The sequence below is a fragment of the Xiphias gladius genome, chromosome 18 (genome assembly GCF_016859285.1).
Source record: "Xiphias gladius isolate SHS-SW01 ecotype Sanya breed wild chromosome 18, ASM1685928v1, whole genome shotgun sequence".
NCBI classification, from domain to species: domain Eukaryota; kingdom Metazoa; phylum Chordata; class Actinopteri; order Istiophoriformes; family Xiphiidae; genus Xiphias; species Xiphias gladius.
In genome coordinates this window covers 28,307,987-28,327,534 of record NC_053417.1, presented here as the reverse complement: position 1 = coordinate 28,327,534, position 19,548 = coordinate 28,307,987, and the positions used below count along the sequence as shown (strand labels likewise).

General features: G+C 43.2%; 1 protein-coding gene and 1 long non-coding RNA gene across 5 annotated transcripts; one reads left to right on the top strand and one right to left on the bottom strand.

Annotated features, from left to right (window-relative positions):
• Window positions 1–5,019: 5,019 nt before the first annotated feature.
• LOC120804193 lies at window positions 5,020–7,508 on the bottom strand. Its single transcript, XR_005709419.1, has 4 exons — window positions 7,340–7,508; window positions 6,876–6,977; window positions 6,747–6,787; window positions 5,020–5,426 (listed from the first exon to the last, which is right to left on the bottom strand). It is a non-coding gene; the product is annotated as an uncharacterized LOC120804193 (long non-coding RNA).
• A 5,575-nt stretch (window positions 7,509–13,083) lies between these two features.
• LOC120803462 (polymeric immunoglobulin receptor-like) lies at window positions 13,084–18,521 on the top strand. 4 transcript variants are annotated; one of them, XM_040151930.1, is made up of 8 exons: window positions 13,084–13,567; window positions 14,024–14,368; window positions 15,097–15,420; window positions 15,738–15,776; window positions 15,963–16,127; window positions 16,326–16,475; window positions 16,831–16,946; window positions 17,954–18,521. In XM_040151930.1, exons 1-8 carry the CDS (start codon window positions 13,528–13,530, stop codon window positions 17,990–17,992), a joined length of 1,218 nt encoding a protein of 405 aa, XP_040007864.1. In that variant the 5' UTR covers window positions 13,084–13,527; the 3' UTR covers window positions 17,993–18,521. The 4 variants fall into 4 exon arrangements, with proteins under 4 accessions (XP_040007864.1, XP_040007863.1, XP_040007865.1 ...); XM_040151929.1 differs by having other exon boundaries at window positions 15,100–15,420; window positions 16,831–18,521; XM_040151931.1 differs by having other exon boundaries at window positions 15,738–15,750; window positions 16,102–16,127; window positions 16,831–18,521.
• Window positions 18,522–19,548: the final 1,027 nt, after the last annotated feature.

Sequence of the window (19,548 nt, the reverse complement as noted above, 5' to 3'; positions counted from 1 at the left end):
CTTTACCTTTCTTCAGTAGTGTGTTTGCTTCCACTGTGCAGATGAAAATTTCTGCAAAGAGCAGGAAGCATAGAGGTGCTCATTCTCTATATAACCAATGGATGGCGCCAACATAAGGACTTTTCAAATCCTACAAAGTGGCTTTAATAATGAACGCTTTTAATTATTTCAGTATTTAATCCTGTTTCTGTTACAACCCACACAGTGGCGGCACCTGAGGACGGGGAAACAGCAGTAACACACGGATCCAGAGAAATTTCCTCTGGTTATTCATGCTTTAGTGACTTTAGCTGTAGCGCCACCATGAGATAGAAGTTTCCCTCCGACCGAGTCTTCATTTGGTGACAACGTAGCTCATATTGTATTGGCTGGATTTCCAAAAACTGCGTGGGTATCCATGTTCCCTACGGGAAGAAGACCCATCAGCTTTCCTCCCTGACGACCACATGGCAGTTTCGTACACAGGTAACAATATGTCATAATCTGATGGGAAACATTGCAGCTCCCCAGAGGGTGAACTCTGTTGATCTGGCGCCCCCCCCGGGCAGGGGCGGATTTAGTATTTCGGTGGCCCTGGACAAACTTTGGCACAGGGTCTCCATTTGTATTTTTACCACCCATCCATCAGCTGCAGCTCAGTATTGGCGGTGGCAGAAGAAGTACTCCAATCTTTTGAACACGTGCATCACACTTAACAGCGACAAAAGAAGTGCGATGTTATTGTTGGGCACATGCTAGTTGGAATAGTCCCATAATTGTATTGTATCATGATAAATCTATCTAGTTTCATTTATTTAGCTTCACTACCTCTGAGGCTCTAGGATTAGAAAAGTCCCCAGTGTGTTGGGTTCTCTTTCAGTCCAACACTTTGACACTGTGGCTGTAACGAACACAACAGCCTCTAGGGGGTGCTAGCTAGGACTGTAGACTTGACACTGACGAGACAAATAAAAGACGTGGGAATGAAACAAAGAGTTGCAGCGATTTGATTTGACAGAGAGAGAGAGACAAGGAGGGTAGTCCCGAATCTGTCATCTTTCCACGTCCAGTCAGTGTTACAGCCCTGATCCACTGAGCTAATAAGAGAGGGAGAGAGAGAAACTGGGTAATGGGCTGAATCCAGGGTTTAGAGTGAAAGAAAGGAAAAATGAGATGGTTCGGCACAATGAGTAACAAGCTGAGGGAGTTCGGAGATCAGCTGGGAGCGAAGGAAGAGGAAGAGGAGAAGGAGGAAGGAGAGACGAGAGAACTGAGCTGAAGGAAAGAAGAAAAAGAAATGAAGAGAGGCTCATTCTTATTCTGGCACAGCACAGGAAATTTAAAACAAAGGACTGGATGGGAATGCGTGAAAATGTACAGATGAAGGAGGAGAGAATCTCAAATAGAGTGAGTCTACAAAACAACCAGGGACGACAAAAAGCAAAGGAGAGAAGAAGAGGAAGGCAGCAGGCTGGGCAGAGAAGGCCAGACAGCACAAGAGGGACAGAATTATACCGAGCGAGAAAGAAAGACAGAAATGATACGACTACCAGCAGAAAGGTAAACGTCAATGAAACACCAGCAGATGGAGACAGGAGTAGTCGCAGCAGGCAGAGCACAGCATCTCGTTAATCCTCTGTCTCCATGGTGACGAGCCCAATCGATCACAGTCTCACTACCAGAGCGGGCCTGATTCCTGAGCGACGGACTGCGCTGGTCCGGGCCTGTCCAGCATTTGTTAAAGACACAGAGTGAGGGTTAGAGAGACGTGCACAGGAAACAGCAGACAGAGAGACAGAGGGAAGACACTGGGCCTACGGCGCTGGACGGGGATTATCTGACACCGGACCAGGTCTCCACATACTCACAACAGACCACCTATGCTGTCATTTTTTTGTTGGAATGTTATTTTGGACATATTATCATATGTTTTACTCTTATCACTACACAAAAACAGCGTGTTTTTAAAAAAATGTGTTTTTAAAAAAAAGCCTTTTACAGTGCAAATGCTCCGCTGTTTAACCATTTGGTTTCAAGTTCAACCACCAGGGAAACATGTGCAAAATACTGAGCTCATTTGAACGTTTCTCTTTACTTGTATCACCACGATTACATTCTGACTCCTGTTCACTGGAAGTCGCAGTGACCGGCGTCTTCTTGCAGCAAGAAACCCAACAATTTTCAATGTGTGGGGATCAGGCAAAAATCGCTTCAAACTGATCTCCTGGTGACTTTTGGCTTTACACCCTGTGAACATAATTTGTCCTAAAAATTTCCTGTCCTTTTTTTTCAACGCAGCTGATGTGACATTGGTCCTTGTATATGACTTGACTACACTGAAAGCTGAGCAGCGTCCTGTCTTTGTTGTGAACGTAGTTGACTATGTAGTTTACAGCTGTGCGATCATTACAGCGAAATGAACTCATCGCTGAAAACGGAGAGGTGAGTACATAGGGACGCATGTTTTTGCTTTGAGGCAAACTGCCCCTCTAAGGACCTAACATTAGAACACAACCTGCTCCTAACAGCGTCCCTCATTCCCATAATATTCTCCAAATGCTGATCAGAAGCCTCATCTTTAAATGTTTACAGATTATACGGTATATTGCAGTTGCAGCATGTTCAAAGCAATCGAACTTTAGCGGAAGCTGGAACACGGAGCACATGCTAATTTGCGGAAGTAACCAAATACAGGTCCTCATCCGACAAGAAGGACGCTGGTAACAGGCTACGCGCTCTTAGCGTAGATTTGCTGGTGTGGTAGGTGGAGTCTGTCCGTTTGGAGACAGGAGCAAAGTCTAAATGTGGCCCACTGAAAAAAACAAACAAGTAGATGAACAGTTTCATCGAGTGATGACAGCACACCTGTAATAAGAAATTCTGTCTTTGCAGCCGAGCTAAGCTGAGCTGAAAATGCAGTGCTACGAGCCGCTGCTGTCTGTTAATTTATGGTCACGTTACACTTTGATTCTAGGAGTGAAAGCGCTGGTTCCTCTTTACTTCAACTGAAGCCCAAACGACGGACGAACTGGAGCATGGGTTTCCTGTTTTGGTGCAGACTCGCAGGTTCACCTGCCTCCAGCTTCTGCCAGTAGATACATACGTGTGTTTGGAAATGTGAAGTCAGGCAACACCTGGTTCTGTAAAATGTCACACTACCAGATCTGGTCACACTCACGCACTGTCTATGATTTGTCACATCCTTAATGGGAGCTGAGTGCTGCACAATTGAATTTAATCTCTATATAATCTGGTCGCCTGTCTCCGCGTCTTCAATTTGAACCATCCTTGACACAGGAGAAAGTTTTGTCAGCAAACAAGCAAGTTTTCATGAACTTATACGGATTTGAAGCTAAGACTATGGGACACGATCACACAAAGCGTTCGGACGGAGTATGAACAGGAAGATGATGTTAGATGAAAAGTCAGGAGATCAAAGTTACTGCAGTTTGGCCTCAGGGGACCATGAATGTCAGTCCATCAAACACAAATGTCGACCTGATGGTGGCACTAAATGAAAAGTGAGCGCATCACTGAAGTTATTTGGATTCGTTGTCTGGGATCCATGAATGTTTGTACAAAAGTGTGTGTGTCTGTGCCAAAAGGTCCAGTAGAGGTTCATCCATCTGTTGTTGGGATATTTCAGAGTGTTGGACCAACCCACTGACGTTGCCATCATTAGATCCATGCCAGTAGCGTGGTTATAGGATGGTCAGGTTGTTATCAAGAGACTGAGGAACATGAACACCGGACTGGAAAATAAATATTTTATACCGAACATCATAACCTTCTGGAAGATAGGGTTTCACTGCAGGACTTAGTTTTAGCTAGGTGTACCTAATAAACCGACGGCTAAACATATATGACCTGTACTTACCTGTACCTGCAGACACGGTGGTGATCGAAGGGAAAGCTGTGGAAGTTGTGCAGCTTCCTGAGCTGGAGATGAAACTGCGTGGCCGATACGACTGATACAAAAGGCAGGAGAGGCCAGTTTGGTCGTGAAGTTGTCGGAGTTGTGAACAGCAAACACGCTGAAGTGGAATGTATCAGATACCGAATACACTAATCAATACAGACAGATAGAAACAGAAAGAAAGAAAGGTGCATTTTCATGACTCTCAGTAGAAACTCAACCTCTGTCACTCTGAGCTCCTCTCATATTCAGTCCTGAATCCACATCCCTGAGCCCTGGACCTGTTTGCCATCAGTGAGAAACTCTTGTTCTTTACATTCATCCCTGCGGAAGAACAGGGAATGAATTTCCAGGTCACGCAACTCTGTTCCTTCCCGCTTTTGAAAAGATGAATAGAAGAGAATTGCTGTAAAACGTTTCCTACAAAAAAAAACAGATAAAAAATGTAATAATACATTCAGTGCAGTGACTGAAATAATGAGAAGGTGGACACTGTTCTTCCCAGAAGGACCCTTCCTGATGGTTGTAGCCTATATTTAGTATTTGACCTTAGACCTTCTGTATGTGTTTGCTTCAGCGTGGATCTACACCCAGCTGATTGACTGATCTACATATTTACTTTGAGAGAAAAATATTCTCATATTTTTGTCAGTGATTTTGTAAAATAATTTCTCCCATGTGAGAATCAAGCATGACATATATTGAGTGAGATGCATTCTTCTATGGTCTTACAGTAGGTATGTACCAAGTTTTTACCCCTAAACAAAAAAAGGCCAAAGTAGATCCAATGGAAGAAGTGAGAAATCAGTTCAGCTGGATCCCTTGGTGCCGAACGTACTGCAGTTTACCTCTAAACACAAAGATAACATGCCGCACAGTGCAACAAAGAAAAAGCAGACGCGGGCTACTTGTTCCCGCCGCACCACACCAGAAAACCAAACAAAGCACAAAGCCACCAAAATCTAAGGGACAATCAGGAAACGTGTGGCTGTGGACCGGACGAGCCCCAGTATGTTCCGACCCCGGCTCAGGGGGAAGCAGCAAGGAGGAGGAAACCAAGTCGGATCAACCAAACTTTAAGTTTATTAAGCAAACAAAATGAAAACAACGACCAAGGTGTGTGTGTGGGGAGACTCCGCTCGGGGAGAGTCTGCTGACTGAGAGAGAGCGAGAGAGGTTGAGGTGGAGCCTTTTCTAGGTGGATCAGAATACACAGTACATACACTATACACGTGTAATTCCACCTCACACGAAACACATTTTCACAGACTCTTTCACTGAATGTTTCATCAAGCTCCCTAAGGAGTAGAATTTAAGAAGGCACGCATCTGAGAAAGCTTGGGGAATAAGTGGCTCCATACTAACTTAGAATATACTGGTTAAACGAGTAAAAGTCCAAACACTCTCATGTCTGTTTTGAGTGTGTGAGCGTAGCGTAGGTTTGGTCCTGATCCCTGCTGGCCGGACTGAGGCTCTGGTAGATGGGGTCTTCACACCTGTAGACCAGAGGCCAGTTCTCATAGTGGGAAATCTGTAAAAATAGAGACAACAGCTTCAAGTAGGTGACAAGCAGTGAGACATTTTAAAATGCGAGGGTAACCAGCTGAGTCCTCCGTCTGACCCGAGTCCTGTGCTCGGCATTTAAATTAAACCAAGCAAACGTCCGTGACCATGGTTCCTCCAGTGTTACTCATCGTTTGTCCTATTGCATTTCAGTCCAAGTGTGAAACCCCGGTTTAAGGAACTGCTGCACCTACTCTCACAGTCCTGCCTGCGCTGCCATCTGCTGGTGACAGTCTCCTCTGTCCACACTCTGTGCGGCACAGCTGGTTGTGGGGGAATGCAGGTTTGCTCAAGTGCTGTACTTAAGTACGAGTTAGAGGTACTTGTACTTTACTAGAGTATCACCGTTACCTACTTTATACCGATGCTTCACTACATTTCAGGGAGAGATATTTGCACTCGATGCTTTGCTGTGTTTACAGTGTGTCGCAGCGTTCGTCACGAGTTACTTTGCATGTTATGATTTTACATACAAAGATCAATGTATTATTGATCAATAAACTGCTAAACTGCATATAAAATAGTTCAAATGAGTTTCAGCTCAACCAACGGTGAAATGGTGAAGCATCAGTAATAATTAAGCCATAATGGCATAAATACTAATGTAAAACTCATGGGGGTCTGAGTAAATTTACTTTTCTTACCCTACGTAGATTTTACTGATGATACTTCCATACTTTCACGTAAGTAGGATTATAAATGCGGGACTTTCACCTGCAACGGAGGATTTTTACATGATAGTATTGCTACTTTTACTCAGGTACAACAGAGCACAACCCCTGTGGTCAGACTTACACCTTTCTACCCACAGAGGTCCGTGAAACTGTGCTTTTCGTTATGTTGAACAGGTTGTCGTGGGTGAAAAAAACGGTCGTATTGCTCGCGGCTGGGAGCCGCGATCATTTTCATTGATTTTTCAATCATGTGGATATTTTGTAAGGTACTTACTGAGTTAATGTTATTCTGTTGATGGTCACATGTTCTGTAAATTAGATTTTTGAAAACGGAGAAATAAAAGCAAGGAATGAAACACTGAATCCTTCATTTATTAATTTTTTGGCCTAAAGTAGTCAAGCTTAAATTTATCAACCACAACACTGAAACCAGTCACCGAGTTTAATGTTGTGGCTGAAAGGTGTGGTTGCCTGCCAGCTATCGCTTTGCCCTGCTGCCAACATGTTTTACACCCTGAGCCGTCATGAGTCTCTAATGTTGTTCTCCTGTCTTTGGTGCCACTGTGGAAGCCAACGATGAGAGAAAGCACGCACACGGAGTTTTAAAAAGTCACCTTCGTGCTTCGGTCGTCCACGTTTTCCCTCGTGTTCAAGCCTGCGAAACATAGAGACGGGAAGCATTTAGGCCTCTATTTGGACGAATTATCGAGGTGCAGATCGAGTTGCGTTGGAGGGATACTCACCATCAGAGTTCGTCCTTTTCTTCACTTTGTAGAATAGCAGCAGAACAAAAACCAACAGCAAAAAAATCACAGGGAGACATACAACCAGATGCAAGCAGTAACCTGGGCGACAGACATAGGAGGAGAGCGAGGGAAGGGAGAGAGAGGGATCTTATTTCACTCAACTGAACTGTGGGAATCTTAGTAATAAAAATAGAAGAAAAACTGTTGTGATCAGACCTTGGTCAAAAAGTTTAGAAATCGGAGTCTCAGTGTTTCTTAACTTCCCATGAGTATAGATTGTTATCATGTTATCGCGTGAAACATGTGACAAGCTTTGCATCACGCAAACATTGTGTAAGATCTTGTACGCGCTGCAGGTTCCATGTGAAATGCACTCGTCCGTGTGCGGACTGATGTCACGTGCTACAGCAGAAATCAGACGAGCAGCTCTGCAGCTTTGGACCTGCACTTCATGAGCCTACCTGCACCTGATGCCTGCTTGGCGGCTTCAAGGACGCTTGAAGTGGTGTTTGCACCTGTGGAAAGCGAAGAGACGTGAGAAAAAAAAACATCAGATATTGATCCAGTTCTGATACAGAAAAATCATGATCTCATCTTCGTGACGGATCAGCCAAAGACCAAACCACATCCAAAAAGGACAGTCAGTCCTGGACTAACATTTATGATGATGTTACTCTGCGTCTGCTGGATTTGTAAATAGTCGTTTGTTTGTCTTTTGTCTTTAGTGGCCAATAAATCTTTTTTCCTCATGTTGCCCCAAAGGTCGCCACTGCGAGACTGTCCTCTCCAGAAAAAATGACAACACCGGCTGTTTGGTCATGACTGTCATGGCTGCGCAAGCAAGAGGTTACAGCTGCAAGGAGAGAAGTACGAGGATGTCCATAAAAAACTGCCAGAGTGATTTTCTTTTTCATTATGAACAGTCTTACCCGATTTGACCAGTTAGAGCCTGTTTAGGAGAGGAGGGTTTTTGTCCATCCCACATATCTATATCTACTTGTCTGTCTGTCTATATGTATATAGATGTATATATATCAATCTATACATATAGATAAATACATATATGTGTGGATATATATGTATATATTTGTGTGTGTGTCACTGTCACAAAAACAGGAAGTGAAGTGTTGCCACAAGATGGGCTTGATATTTAATGAAGTACTGAGGCATTTTGTTCTCAAGGTTCTACATCGTTTCATTCAAATAAAGATTCATTGAGGAGCGGAAAAGAAGCTCGGTAGCTTCATTGCTTAATCAAAAAGTTATTCAAAACCCCCACAGTGTTTTCACAGTTTTTGTTGTTCTTTAATACCTTTTACTTCTCCTTGTTAATATACATTCTTCTCTTCTGTCTCCCTCACTCCATTTTCTTCTTCTTATAGAGCGCTATTTAAATTCTCTTTTGAAGAATACTGGATAAGTTCAGTTCGCTGGCTAAAGTTTGTTTGCTGTCTAAAACATATCAGGCTGCAACACCATCTAATGTAAGAATTCTGTTTTCAAACACATAAAAATAAAACAAATGTTGCCCTTTTAATTCAGGAAAAACGACGTCCGTTTCCAATGGAACGGATGTCATGCAAAGGAAAAAATAATCGTTCATTCTGCTCCCAATCATGAAACTGTTCTGTTTTTCATTTCTGTCTGAATAAAAAGAAAAAAGGGAAAGCTCACACAAATTGTTACAACTATAAAAGTTCTGATTTTTTTTTTTTCACTTTAAAAGCGGTATAGACTGAACCGACAATGAAGATCATATTTATAACGTTCAGTAGAAACTCCCCGACTTTAACTGTGAGGTCAACGTCCACACAAAAATCCAGTAAAATGCTCAAACCACACGTGTAGCGTCCCGAGTCGGCCTTGGTCAGCCGTCTGATGGTCACATACAGAGACCCAGAAAAAAGAAAAGATCCTTGGTACTCGATGCTGTATCGGCCGTTGTGGGCCACGCTGGCAGTGGTCTCAATCATAATCTTTTCTTTTCTACATTCTCCTTTACAGAAGAACTTCTCGCTTCCAGAGAAAGAAAAGTGGCATTGAACTGTTATACTTTGTCCTTCGGTTACTGAGAAAACGCGTTTTTCTGCTCTGACGAGCCCGGTGTCTCCACCACACAGTGCTGTTGAAAAGATGAACAGTGAATACCGGTGGTCAGAACTCTGTGTACTGTAGACTTCCTGTAAAACAGACTGAAGGTTAATGAGGGTTTAATCCGTCACTTCACAGAGGAGCCGGGACGACGCAGAGGCACACGTTGGCAAAGTTCGACTTCTCCCCGACTCCGCGGCAGCTGCTGTCGTTCTACCTGTAGCTGCAGTAGAAGGAGTCACAGTGTCTCCGGGTAACATCTGTACCTTCTAACATTAACCGCATAAACAGGCAGCAAAATAATGGATAAATGACAAACCTGAAATGAAACTGGGTTACATTTACTGGGAACAGATTACATCAGGGAACAACGGGACATCTCAAAGAGAAGACAGCGACTGAAGAAGACCGACAAGTGTGGACAACAAACGTTGAAAAGCCGTGTGTGCTGCGGCATCGAGGAGATGGTCAGGTAGTCAGTCCTCACCTGATAAGGAGCAGAAGAAGAGAAGATGGTGGACCTTCATTCTGAATTTGGTTCAGAGGGAGAAAAATCATGTGACCTGCCTCTGTCGCTTCACTCCTTCCACTCCGCTCGATGTCTGTCTGGTCAATCAATAAGCAGAAGTTGTACATTTTGACATTTCCTTCCTCCCTCTGTGAATTTGCACTACGTGATCCTCCAAGAAAAATAACAAAATCAGTTGTCTGAGAAATGCGGGTTTAGATTTAAAGTTGTCAAAGCTCAGTCAGATCGGTGAGAACCAGCCGGAGTCTCGCTGGGATGTCAGTGTGCTGTTTGAAGCCTTGTGGTTGGGTCATCCTCAATTCCGAGTGGATATCTAGGATTTGCTTTACTCTCATCCTCTCATACCAACAAAGACTATAAATGAATAATGAAGCTGAGCCACATTCACTTTGCAGCAACGGCCAGTGAAATGCCGCTGAAGGACAATGTGATGATCAGGTTTGTCAGATACATCACGAACACAGGTGGATGTCTCTCACTGATCCGTTGATGTTTCTGTTGATCTTTCATCGGAAGGAGGCGATGTGGGATTTAAAAGTGACTTCAGTCAAATTTATTTTTACAGCGTTTCACTGAAGATACAGAAATCCAAAAACCAGAGGAAGAAATGCTAATATTTGTATTTTTTCTTCCCGTGGATGCAGGACGCTCTTCTACGAGAAGAACCTGTTCTTATTGAAAGAACAGGTGACAGAGGTCAGAGTGGACCGACGACAGGAGGATGTCGGTCTGAGCATCACACAGGGACCACGTCTGATTCCGGGACGGTACAGTTTGGGCAGGTTTGGGCAGAAATGAACTAGAATCAGATTAAATTGTGGGCAGAATCGTTTTAGACTTTCTATGGCACATTAACTGTCTGTTGGATTAAATCATGACCCCGCCAGTCACAGACTGTGGTTGAACTCTGTGGACAACGACTGTTGATTTTTAATCTTGTCAGGAGCTCAACATATTTAAGGCTTTTCTTCATCATGTATGATGGTTAACTTGTATTTTCAGTGTGTCGCTTGTGAGGACCGTCCTCTAGCCGCCACATGTGAAGACGCAAGCCAGCAGGGATCAGGACCAAACCTACTCCAACGCTCACAAACACACACACGAGACTGTCTGAAATCAGACTTGGATTTCGTTACTGTGGAGGTTCGCATGTTCTTCAAGACTCTTGTCTGTGGTTAGCGTAGATTTCTCTGTAGCTGCTAGTGTTTGGTTTTGGATATTTTTCTAAAATACATTTCCTTCGGTAAACATGTAGATGTCCTCGGTATTTGCTCCTTTAAACTTTGAGTGACACGTGAAGAAGTCAGTGCAGTTTTAGCTTGGACCGGCTGACATGTCGGAGGAGTAGCAATGTCTCCTGGAAGCAGAGAAAAACCAGACTTCCCCTGATATTCAAGATGATATTGTGATTAAATCCTCTTCTTTGCCACTGTAAATGTGTCGCATCGTTGCAGAACTTTCTTCCCAATTTTACACTGAGTTCTTGACATTCGTGAAACTTTGTCCCTGGATTGTAACAGCCGGTAAACTGCCAGTCGGTCAGTGTGGTTAAAGATGTCTCCGGAAAGCAAAGGGAAGCCAGACTTTTATCATCTGGTTTTTATTGTCATTATGAAAAACCAAAAGCATTTTCTTTGTCATGTAGGTTACTTTATTTGCATCCCGTTGCTGGATCCACGTACTTCAAATTTCTCATGGAGTTTCCTAAATTACTAGTGAAACAGCTGCTCCCGGGTTTGTAGCAGTGAGGCCTGTGCGGCGACGGATGGCACTGCGCTCCGACAGCAGAGACCGAAAAATACCACAGTCTTTCAAATCAAACAGCAAAGGGAGTCCGCCGGTTCGCTCATCTTACTAATGACGACAGCCACGTCTGTAAAATCTACCTCCAAGTGCTCGCTGCTGGCTAACGCCCTGCTGCGGTTATACCACTTACATGCATCGCGCCTTGCGTGTCCGGATCTAGTTGTAGGTGCTTAGTTATGATCCGCTCGACCGAGGTCGTCTACACACAGACACGCAGGACTTTGAAGACATCTGGATTGTCCCCATTTTCACATTTGTAGGTAAACGAGTCACCAAACTGGAACGAAAAAAAAAAAATCCAGTTGATTTAGCTGCTGAAGCCTCGTATTGGCGTCAGATAAACTTTTGAATGCGCTTTTACGTCTAACACTCGTCTCACTCAACATTGAAAGGTTTATTCTGTAGCTATGTCTTAACATAGCTACATTAGCCAAACAGCTGTGAAAACTTTGGCCCTGAATCACAATTTCTACCTAATTTATCTCAAAGCTAAAGATCTCCTGTCGCGTGGTAGTGGAGAACTGGGGTTTCTCTTCTGGCCATTGCGGTTGGTTGATCCAGAAATATTCAGCAGGAAAATGTGAGCTGTGTGATTCGGACGAAGTGGAAAGTGAGTCCAGTTTTTGGGGGTTTTCTTGTATTACACACAAGAGGGGGCTATTCCATCTAATGGCTCAACAAAATCCCCAAATATTTTTTGGTGGACAGATGAGCAAAAATTAGAGAGGTTTCATTCTGATGTGTTTAGTTTGCTAGTTTCCTCTTTCCTCCTGGAGAAGAGGGCGAGCGGGACTGTTTAATCAGCATGTGCACGGGTTTCTCCAGTGACATTTAGTGAATCTTTCTTTTCAGTAAATGTCTGTGGAGGAGTGTCCATGTTGAGTGAAGCGCACAACAAGGGTGTGTGTCATCCTCTGTGTTGAAGGTCAGTGATGTGGGTGCAAAGGGCACAGTTTCTTTTGGTGTCATCAAGGTGCAGTGGTGTAAACATCAACTGATAAATATCAGAAAGCTAACATGCATCTGTATTTGGATCACTTGCGGTGCCTTTCTCGTTTGAACTGTCCCGGCGTGGGTGATTTACTCTTTCTGTCTCTCTGTTTTGTTTCTCAGTAAGTATTTTTCTAATCAGGGGTTTCCTGCAGCCTATAATCAGACGCCGTGGCGGCTTGCCTGAAAGACAGAGCAACCTCCTGTAATGTCAGAAGATTTTTATGAAACATGTAAATCTTCCAGGAGAACAAAAGAGGAACTCATTTATGCAGCTTAGACCACATATTTAAGGCATGAGCTCACTGTTCAGACCATTACCAAGCAGATGAACTGACACGATTAGAATCAGCAGTTGATGTCACAATGTCAAGTTTTTACAGTTCTCCCTTTGTTACTTAAGTAAATTTAAAAAAATGTGTTAAACAAACCAATGATAACGTTTCCACTGCATACAAATAAAAAAGGGTTAAAAACTGATGAGAGTGACTGTTCATTCGATGTAGTTTAAATGTGCGGAAAGTTGCAGATTTAGCCGGCGAAGGAAAACGACCTTCACGTGCAATTCACTCACAACAGCAGATACGTTCTAAGAGAAATCCATTCTTTATCGACTTAATGAGGAAATGTTTTCAATGTGTTTTCTCTGCATTTCATTACGGAGAGACGGTGGAGAGGTGACAGCAAATGAAAGAGAAAGAGATACAACAAAGGCCGGCGTCTTCATTCCTACGCTGCAGGGATGCCAGTGGAAATGTTTTAACGAATGTATCCGACAAGTCGTCCTGCATCTGTCAGGGTCACAGTGTCTCACATAGACAGCGCACGCAACTCCGTTTGCAGCTGTTTTTTTTTAAACCGACTTTTTTCATTTGGGAATTTCTGAGACAGTGCTCTGCTCTGATACGCATTTCTGATCTTCTTTCCATTAACTGATATATTTGTTGCTAAAACAGGATGTTTGGGCGGGGGAGTTAACGGGAAGCGTCCATCAGCAGATGGGATATCAGAAAGAGGAAGAAAAACAGCTAAGATGGAGTTTTTAGGCATCTGTCAACGTCAAGTAAAAAGTAAAAGTAAAGATGTGCAGTGCCACTGGAGGTCAGGTAAATCATTAAATTGGGCAGCTTCAGCTTTCTGATTGACCAGACAGAGAGCGAGTGGAAGGAGTGAAGCGACAGAGACAGTTGTCCTGCGGTCGCATGATTTCTCTCCCTCTGACCCAAATTCAGAATGAACGTCCACCATCTTCTCTTCTTCGGCTCCTTATCAGGTGAGGACTGACTACCTGACCGTCTCCTCGATGCCGCAGCACACACGGCTTTTCAACGTTTGTTGTCCACACTTGTCGGTCTTCTTCAGTCGCTGTCTTCTCTTTGAGATGTCCCGTTGTTCCCTGATGTAATCTGTTCCCAGTAAATGTAACCCAGTTTCATTTCAGGTTTGTCATTTATCCATTATTTTGCTGCCTGTTTATGCGGTTAATGTTAGAAGGTACAGATGTTACCCGGAGACACTGTGACTCCTTCTACTGCAGCTACAGGTAGAACGACAGCAGCTGCCGCGGAGTCGGGGAGAAGTCGAACTTTGCCAACGTCTGCCTCTGCGTCGTCCCGGCTCCTCTGTGAAGTGACGGATTAAACCCTCATTAACCTTCAGTCTGTTTTACAGGAAGTCTACAGTACACAGAGTTCTGACCACCGGTATTCACTGTTCATCTTTTCAACAGCACTGTGTGGCGGAGACTCCGGGCTCGTCAGAGCAAAACTCAACATTTATACAGGAGCTGAAGGAGGAAACGGTACACTTAATTGCTACTTGACTCTGCCTGGAAGCAGGAAGTTCTTATGTAAAGGAGAATGTAAAGGAGAAAACATTCTTATTAAAACGGACGATGTCAGAGCAAACAATGGCAGATTCAGCCTTGAATATAGAAACAAATCTGCTGAAAGAGGAATTGTGTCTGTGACATTCACACATCTGACCAAGACTGACTCAGGATGGTACAGGTGTGGCTTGGGCACATCTTTGGTTCCAGATTCGTACACGGACTTTGACATCAGAGTTTCAGATGGTGAGTTTCTTCTTAAAAGTCCCGTACTGTAAAAAGTGAGATTTCCATGTCTCTTTTGATCATAAAGCAGGTCTAGATGCTGCATAAATACCGTGAACGTATCAAAACGCACCAAGCCCGTATTCAGAAACTGTGCCTGTAAGCGCAGCGTCGGGACTTCCCTAACTTTGTGATGTCACGACAAAACAGTCGCCGCCCTCACCCACATCAAGGCCCCCCACCCGGACCCACCGTCCAACCTTTTTTTGGTTTTAACTCCGTTAACAGCACGACGCCAAGCGGTGGTTCTGTCGCTGAGCTAGCAAGCTACGAGACAGAGAACTGTCGAGGAAACGCTGCACAATCGATGGACGTCAGGAAGCTAATACATACAGAAATACAATACGTCTTCTTGTGGATATCAAAACTTCAAATAAAACACCGGAAAAGTGTCAAAAATTCGACCTTTAAAGTCATTAAAACTGATATATTTTGTATATTCGCTATATTTAGGGACTTTTAGAGTGTAAGAATAAATTAAATCAAATGGAATCAAATTAAATTGCAGAAAGAACATGGGTTATTTATCATGCATTAAGTATTATTATGATTATGATAACATTTCTGCATTACCAGTCAAAGACTGCGGTTGAACTAAGCAGCTCCCCGTGTGACTCTGTAGATACAGTAAGTGCAGCATCTTACAGGACGTGCAGACTGTAAATAATGACTGTTCATCTCTTCTGCAGCAGAGCCGCTTGGAAAGTCTGGTTTCCTGAGAACAGATACTGAAGGAGAAAACGTCACATACCCATGCATGCACGCCGACAAAAGGAGCAGAATGTTCTTCTGTAAGGGCGAATGCACAAAAGAAGAGGACATCCTCATCGAAACAGATCAGACCAGAGCTCAGAATGGCAGATATGGCCTCAAATATCAAGAAAGATCTGTATTTGGACTGTATCTGACAATCACACGGGTGGCCAAGTCGGACACAGGACGGTACAGGTGTGGTTATGGCAGAGCTTTGTCTCCAGAGTCATACTACGTGTTTTCAATCGTTATTGTAGACGGTGAGTTTTTCTCTTTTTTCTTGAAAGTCGTGAAAATGTTTCTTCATAATCCTTGTGTTTTCTGTTAGATGCACATTCATTTTTTAAGGAAGAGAGAGTGAGATGTTGTTTTATTGTCTTTTAGATCATGAGAAACAATTTTTCTTCCTTTTTTCCATTGTACTGACAAAACGTCCTTTTAGACAGAAACAGAAATGAAGAGCTGACCATATTTTTCTTTTTATGATCTATCCCTCTACAGCAGCATTTCATTTCTCTCGTCAGGATTTCTAGTGGTTCAGTATCTGATTGTTTCACTCTGTTTTCATTGTTCACAGCTCCAACCAAACCAACCAAAGGCCAGCCTGCAACCACAGGTACACGTCATGGATTTGCTGTTTCAAACATGAAAAACCTTCACCATTTTTTTCCAAACATTACTGCATTTCTACCTACTTCTCTTTTCTTTTGAATGAAATCCTCCTATGTAGGGTTGTTGAATTTAGATTTACACCAGTGTTGAATCAGTATGTGGTTCTTGTTTGCGTTTTCATTGTTCACAGCTCCAACCACTTCGAAACCAAACTGGACTCGCCGACCTTTTTCGACAACATTCCCATCAGCCACCATGGCAACACCATCCACAACACAGAGCTTAAGCTCCGGTTCAGGAAGTGTCCCACCTTCATCGGCTTTCCCTGAAACCAAAGGCCAGCCTGCAACCACAGGTACACGTCATGGATTTGCTGTTTCAAACATTCAGGCCAACATGAAAAACCTTCACCATTTTTTTCCAAACGTTACTGCATTTCTACCTACTTCTCTTTTCTTTTGAATGAAATCCTCCTATGTAGGGTTGTTGAATTTAGATTTACACCGGTGTTGTTTCAGTATGTGGTTCTTGTTTGTGTTTTCATTGTTCACAGCTCCAACCACTTCGAAACCAAGCTGGACTCGCCGACCTTTTTCGACATCAGTCCCGTTAGCCTCCACAGCAACAACGCGGAGCTTAGGCTCCGGTTGGGGAAGCTCGGCAACTCCATCAGTGTTTTCTGAGAGCACCGCACAGTTTGCAAGTACAGGACAATTCACAGCGTACTGTTGGTCCACTTGCCAACTCCAAGAATAATAGCATTTCCGATTCCACGCGTAGGAATGGTTTAGAAAAAATGTGATTATCTTCAGAGTAGTTCAAAGAGTATGAGGAAGTTGACACGATGTCACCCTCATCAGGTTTCACATATCATGCTAAACATGTCATATGTTTTAAATGAAGTAAGACTAATTTCCTTACAAGAGGGTTTTTTAAAACGTTTATTTAGTTCCCTGTTATACGTTTGAACAGGCTAAACTCCTTTATGTACACTGACTGGGGCTCTCGCTCCCTCTCTCTCTCTTCCCTCCCTGCTTTGTCATATGTCCCTCGCCCAGGTTACTTCTTGCCTCTGGTTGTATGCGCGCCCTTAGTCGGTGTGTTACTGGTGGTTGCGTTTCTGCTGCTCCTCTACATACGGAAGACAAGGACCACAAACAGCAGAAACACTGAGGTGACTTTCTTTGACTGTGTATGTCTCTGTTCACTCTTACTGACAGCCTCTACCTCTACTCTGTAAAAGGACAGGAAAGGAACTTTGAAACTTCACTGTAGATTTAAGAGAAAACCTGGGAAACCTGTCTGACTTCAGATAGAAGTAGACAAAAGCAGGCCTCTCATTCTTAGTGACTCAGCAACTATTGATTTAGATGGATAGAATTCAGGTGGATATTATTTACCGCAGGTAGCTAGCTATTTAATATCAATCTGTTGAGTTGGTTGAAAACTCTGGAAGATTTTAAATGCCTAAATCAAATGAAGTGAGATGCAAACTGGGAAAAAAAAACACGTTAAATGACAGTTTATCAGCCTTTGGTCAATCCTGCCGACCTCTTTCCAGTCTCTCGCCGGCTGGGTGCCACGTTTTCTAGCTGAAATGTGTTTTCTGACTACAAAGCAGGGAATCATGGGGTCGGTTGATTTAAAACATAAGCTAGCAGGTAATTCCTGCACACATGGTGACTATCATTATGTAGGCTTATTTTTTTTAAAAAACAACGCTTAGGGTACATTAAAAGTTAAAAGTCAGATGTAAAATGTTACAAGAAAACAGGAAAAACTTGACTATTCGCAGGCAAGTTCTGGAGTTCTGAGGAGTGTGTGTCTTTCTGAGCAGGTTTATGAACCTTTACTTGTGATGGATACCAGAGAGGATGATATCATCAGGAAGTGTAATGCACACTGAATCTTGAAATATGTGTAGCATGTCTGTGTGACTCAGCAGCAATTGGACAATAGGGTTCTGATGTAGCCTTCCCTAATTGCCTCCATGCTACGAGCGCTGATTGTGTTGATAAGCAGCCAAACTACAATAACTAACTTCCTGTTGCACCTGTCCCTTTCACCACACACAGTATCGTTGCGTCACCTCTCTCCCTCTGGTACCACGGCTACTTCTATATTTCAGTTGTGGGGTCATTTCTTGTCAACTTGGTAAAGTTTCTGATGTCATTTTTTTAGTTCGCTGTCATCTATAAGAAGGTTAGTCCAGTCATGTGAAGACTCCACCTACGAGACCAGCAGGGATAAGGAGCAAACCTACTCTACACGTAATTCAGACAGCAGACGACTGATAATGTTTCAATTTGGACTCTTTGTTTGTCACTTGTTCAGGTCAACATGTGTCAGTATGAGGCCTTTAAACCCTCACACATGACACAGGCCATTAAAAATATCTGTACTGGAATTTTCTCTGCAATACTCCCAACAGAGTTGCAAAATGGGAGAGGCTATTTCAGATCCCCCTGGTTCTGGAAGTAAAGTGTCCACTTTGGTTGGACCGCAAGAGCAGGGCCAACCTAACGAACGCGAATGTCCATGATAAAATTACACCACTGGTCATCCGAATGCCACGTGACTGAGTGCTCACGTCATACGATCGGCTCTTTCCATCGGTTGCTCTTTCGAATGAACTTATGCAAACGGTTTCTATTTGGTCATCAGGGGGGCGTTCACAGGCGGCGTTGACAACTTAGCGCCTTTGTCAATAGATTTACTGACTTTTCACACCGCTTTAGCAACTTTTCTTCACAAAAGCACCTAGCGACAATTCTAGCGACTTTTAGACAAACCTTAGCTACTTTCTGTAGAAGAGAGTCGCCAGTTTTACCCCACGAGCTCAAGGTTGAGCTTGTCCTCCGTAGACACACCTCTCTATATCTCATTCTCTCTTTCAATTGACCGCAAAGCAGCAGACACAGACGTGTAAATGTACCGTACTGTAAATGTGAGCACAGAGGGCAGGAGAGAAGGAAACAAGTAAAGGGCGAGTGCAGCTACATACTAGGTTTTGACCTAGTCTTGTTTTCCATTGTCAGTGTTATGTGACTAATAGTTGGAGCACTCATGTGGCTTGGATGGGAATGAAACTACGATGAACAACTGCATTAGAAAATATGTGGTTCTATAATTAAATTCGAATGTACAAACCTGTGTACGAAAAAAAACCAGGGGGAAATTTACTGCAACGACTAATTTTTTATATTTCGGTGAGAAACTCTGCTGAGAAAGCCGACGATACGATCTGCAGCTCGGGTCGGTTCGCTTTCCGATTTTGGGTCATTCTTGGGTCGCTTCTGCAGCCATGGCACCTATTTCTGAACTGAAAAAAACATCGGTTCATAACCGGTTTTATAAAAACAATGTTTAAATAACTGAAAGCATAAATCTATTGGATATTTACTTTATCTGGGAGAGTTTTGTGTTTATATTTTAAGCAACATTGAGAATACAGTTTAAAGAAAAATTTGAAATGGGAATACGGAATGGGGAAAAACCCTTGTGGAAACCAGCATCTCCTCCCACTTTGCAACTCTAATGGTCTCTAATTTCTGATTATCGAAGAGCTACAACAGCAACCAGAGGACACAGCAGTATGAAGGGAGGGCTGAAAAGGGGTAGTCATTTAAGCAATGGTTTGAGAAGGTATTGTGATAATCTCTGAGATCTGCATATACTCATTATGTAACTACAGTATGTGTGTTACTACAACAAATCTGTACTACCAACATGTTTGATTTTAAAGAAATTGTACTGGAACAATGTTAAATTTGAGG

What these genes read in the sequence shown, in the direction of transcription:
- LOC120803462 (XM_040151928.1), top strand. Translation starts at nt 13,528, where the DNA reads ATGAACGTCCACCATCTTCTCTTCTTCGGCTCCTTATCAG. An exon ending in CTTCTTCGGCTCCTTATCAG is followed by an intron (nt 13,568 to 14,023) that starts GTGAGGACTGAC and finishes TCTTTTCAACAG; the next exon opens with CACTGTGTGGCGGAGACTCC. An exon ending in AGGCCAGCCTGCAACCACAG is followed by an intron (nt 16,128 to 16,325) that starts GTACACGTCATG and finishes CATTGTTCACAG; the next exon opens with CTCCAACCACTTCGAAACCA.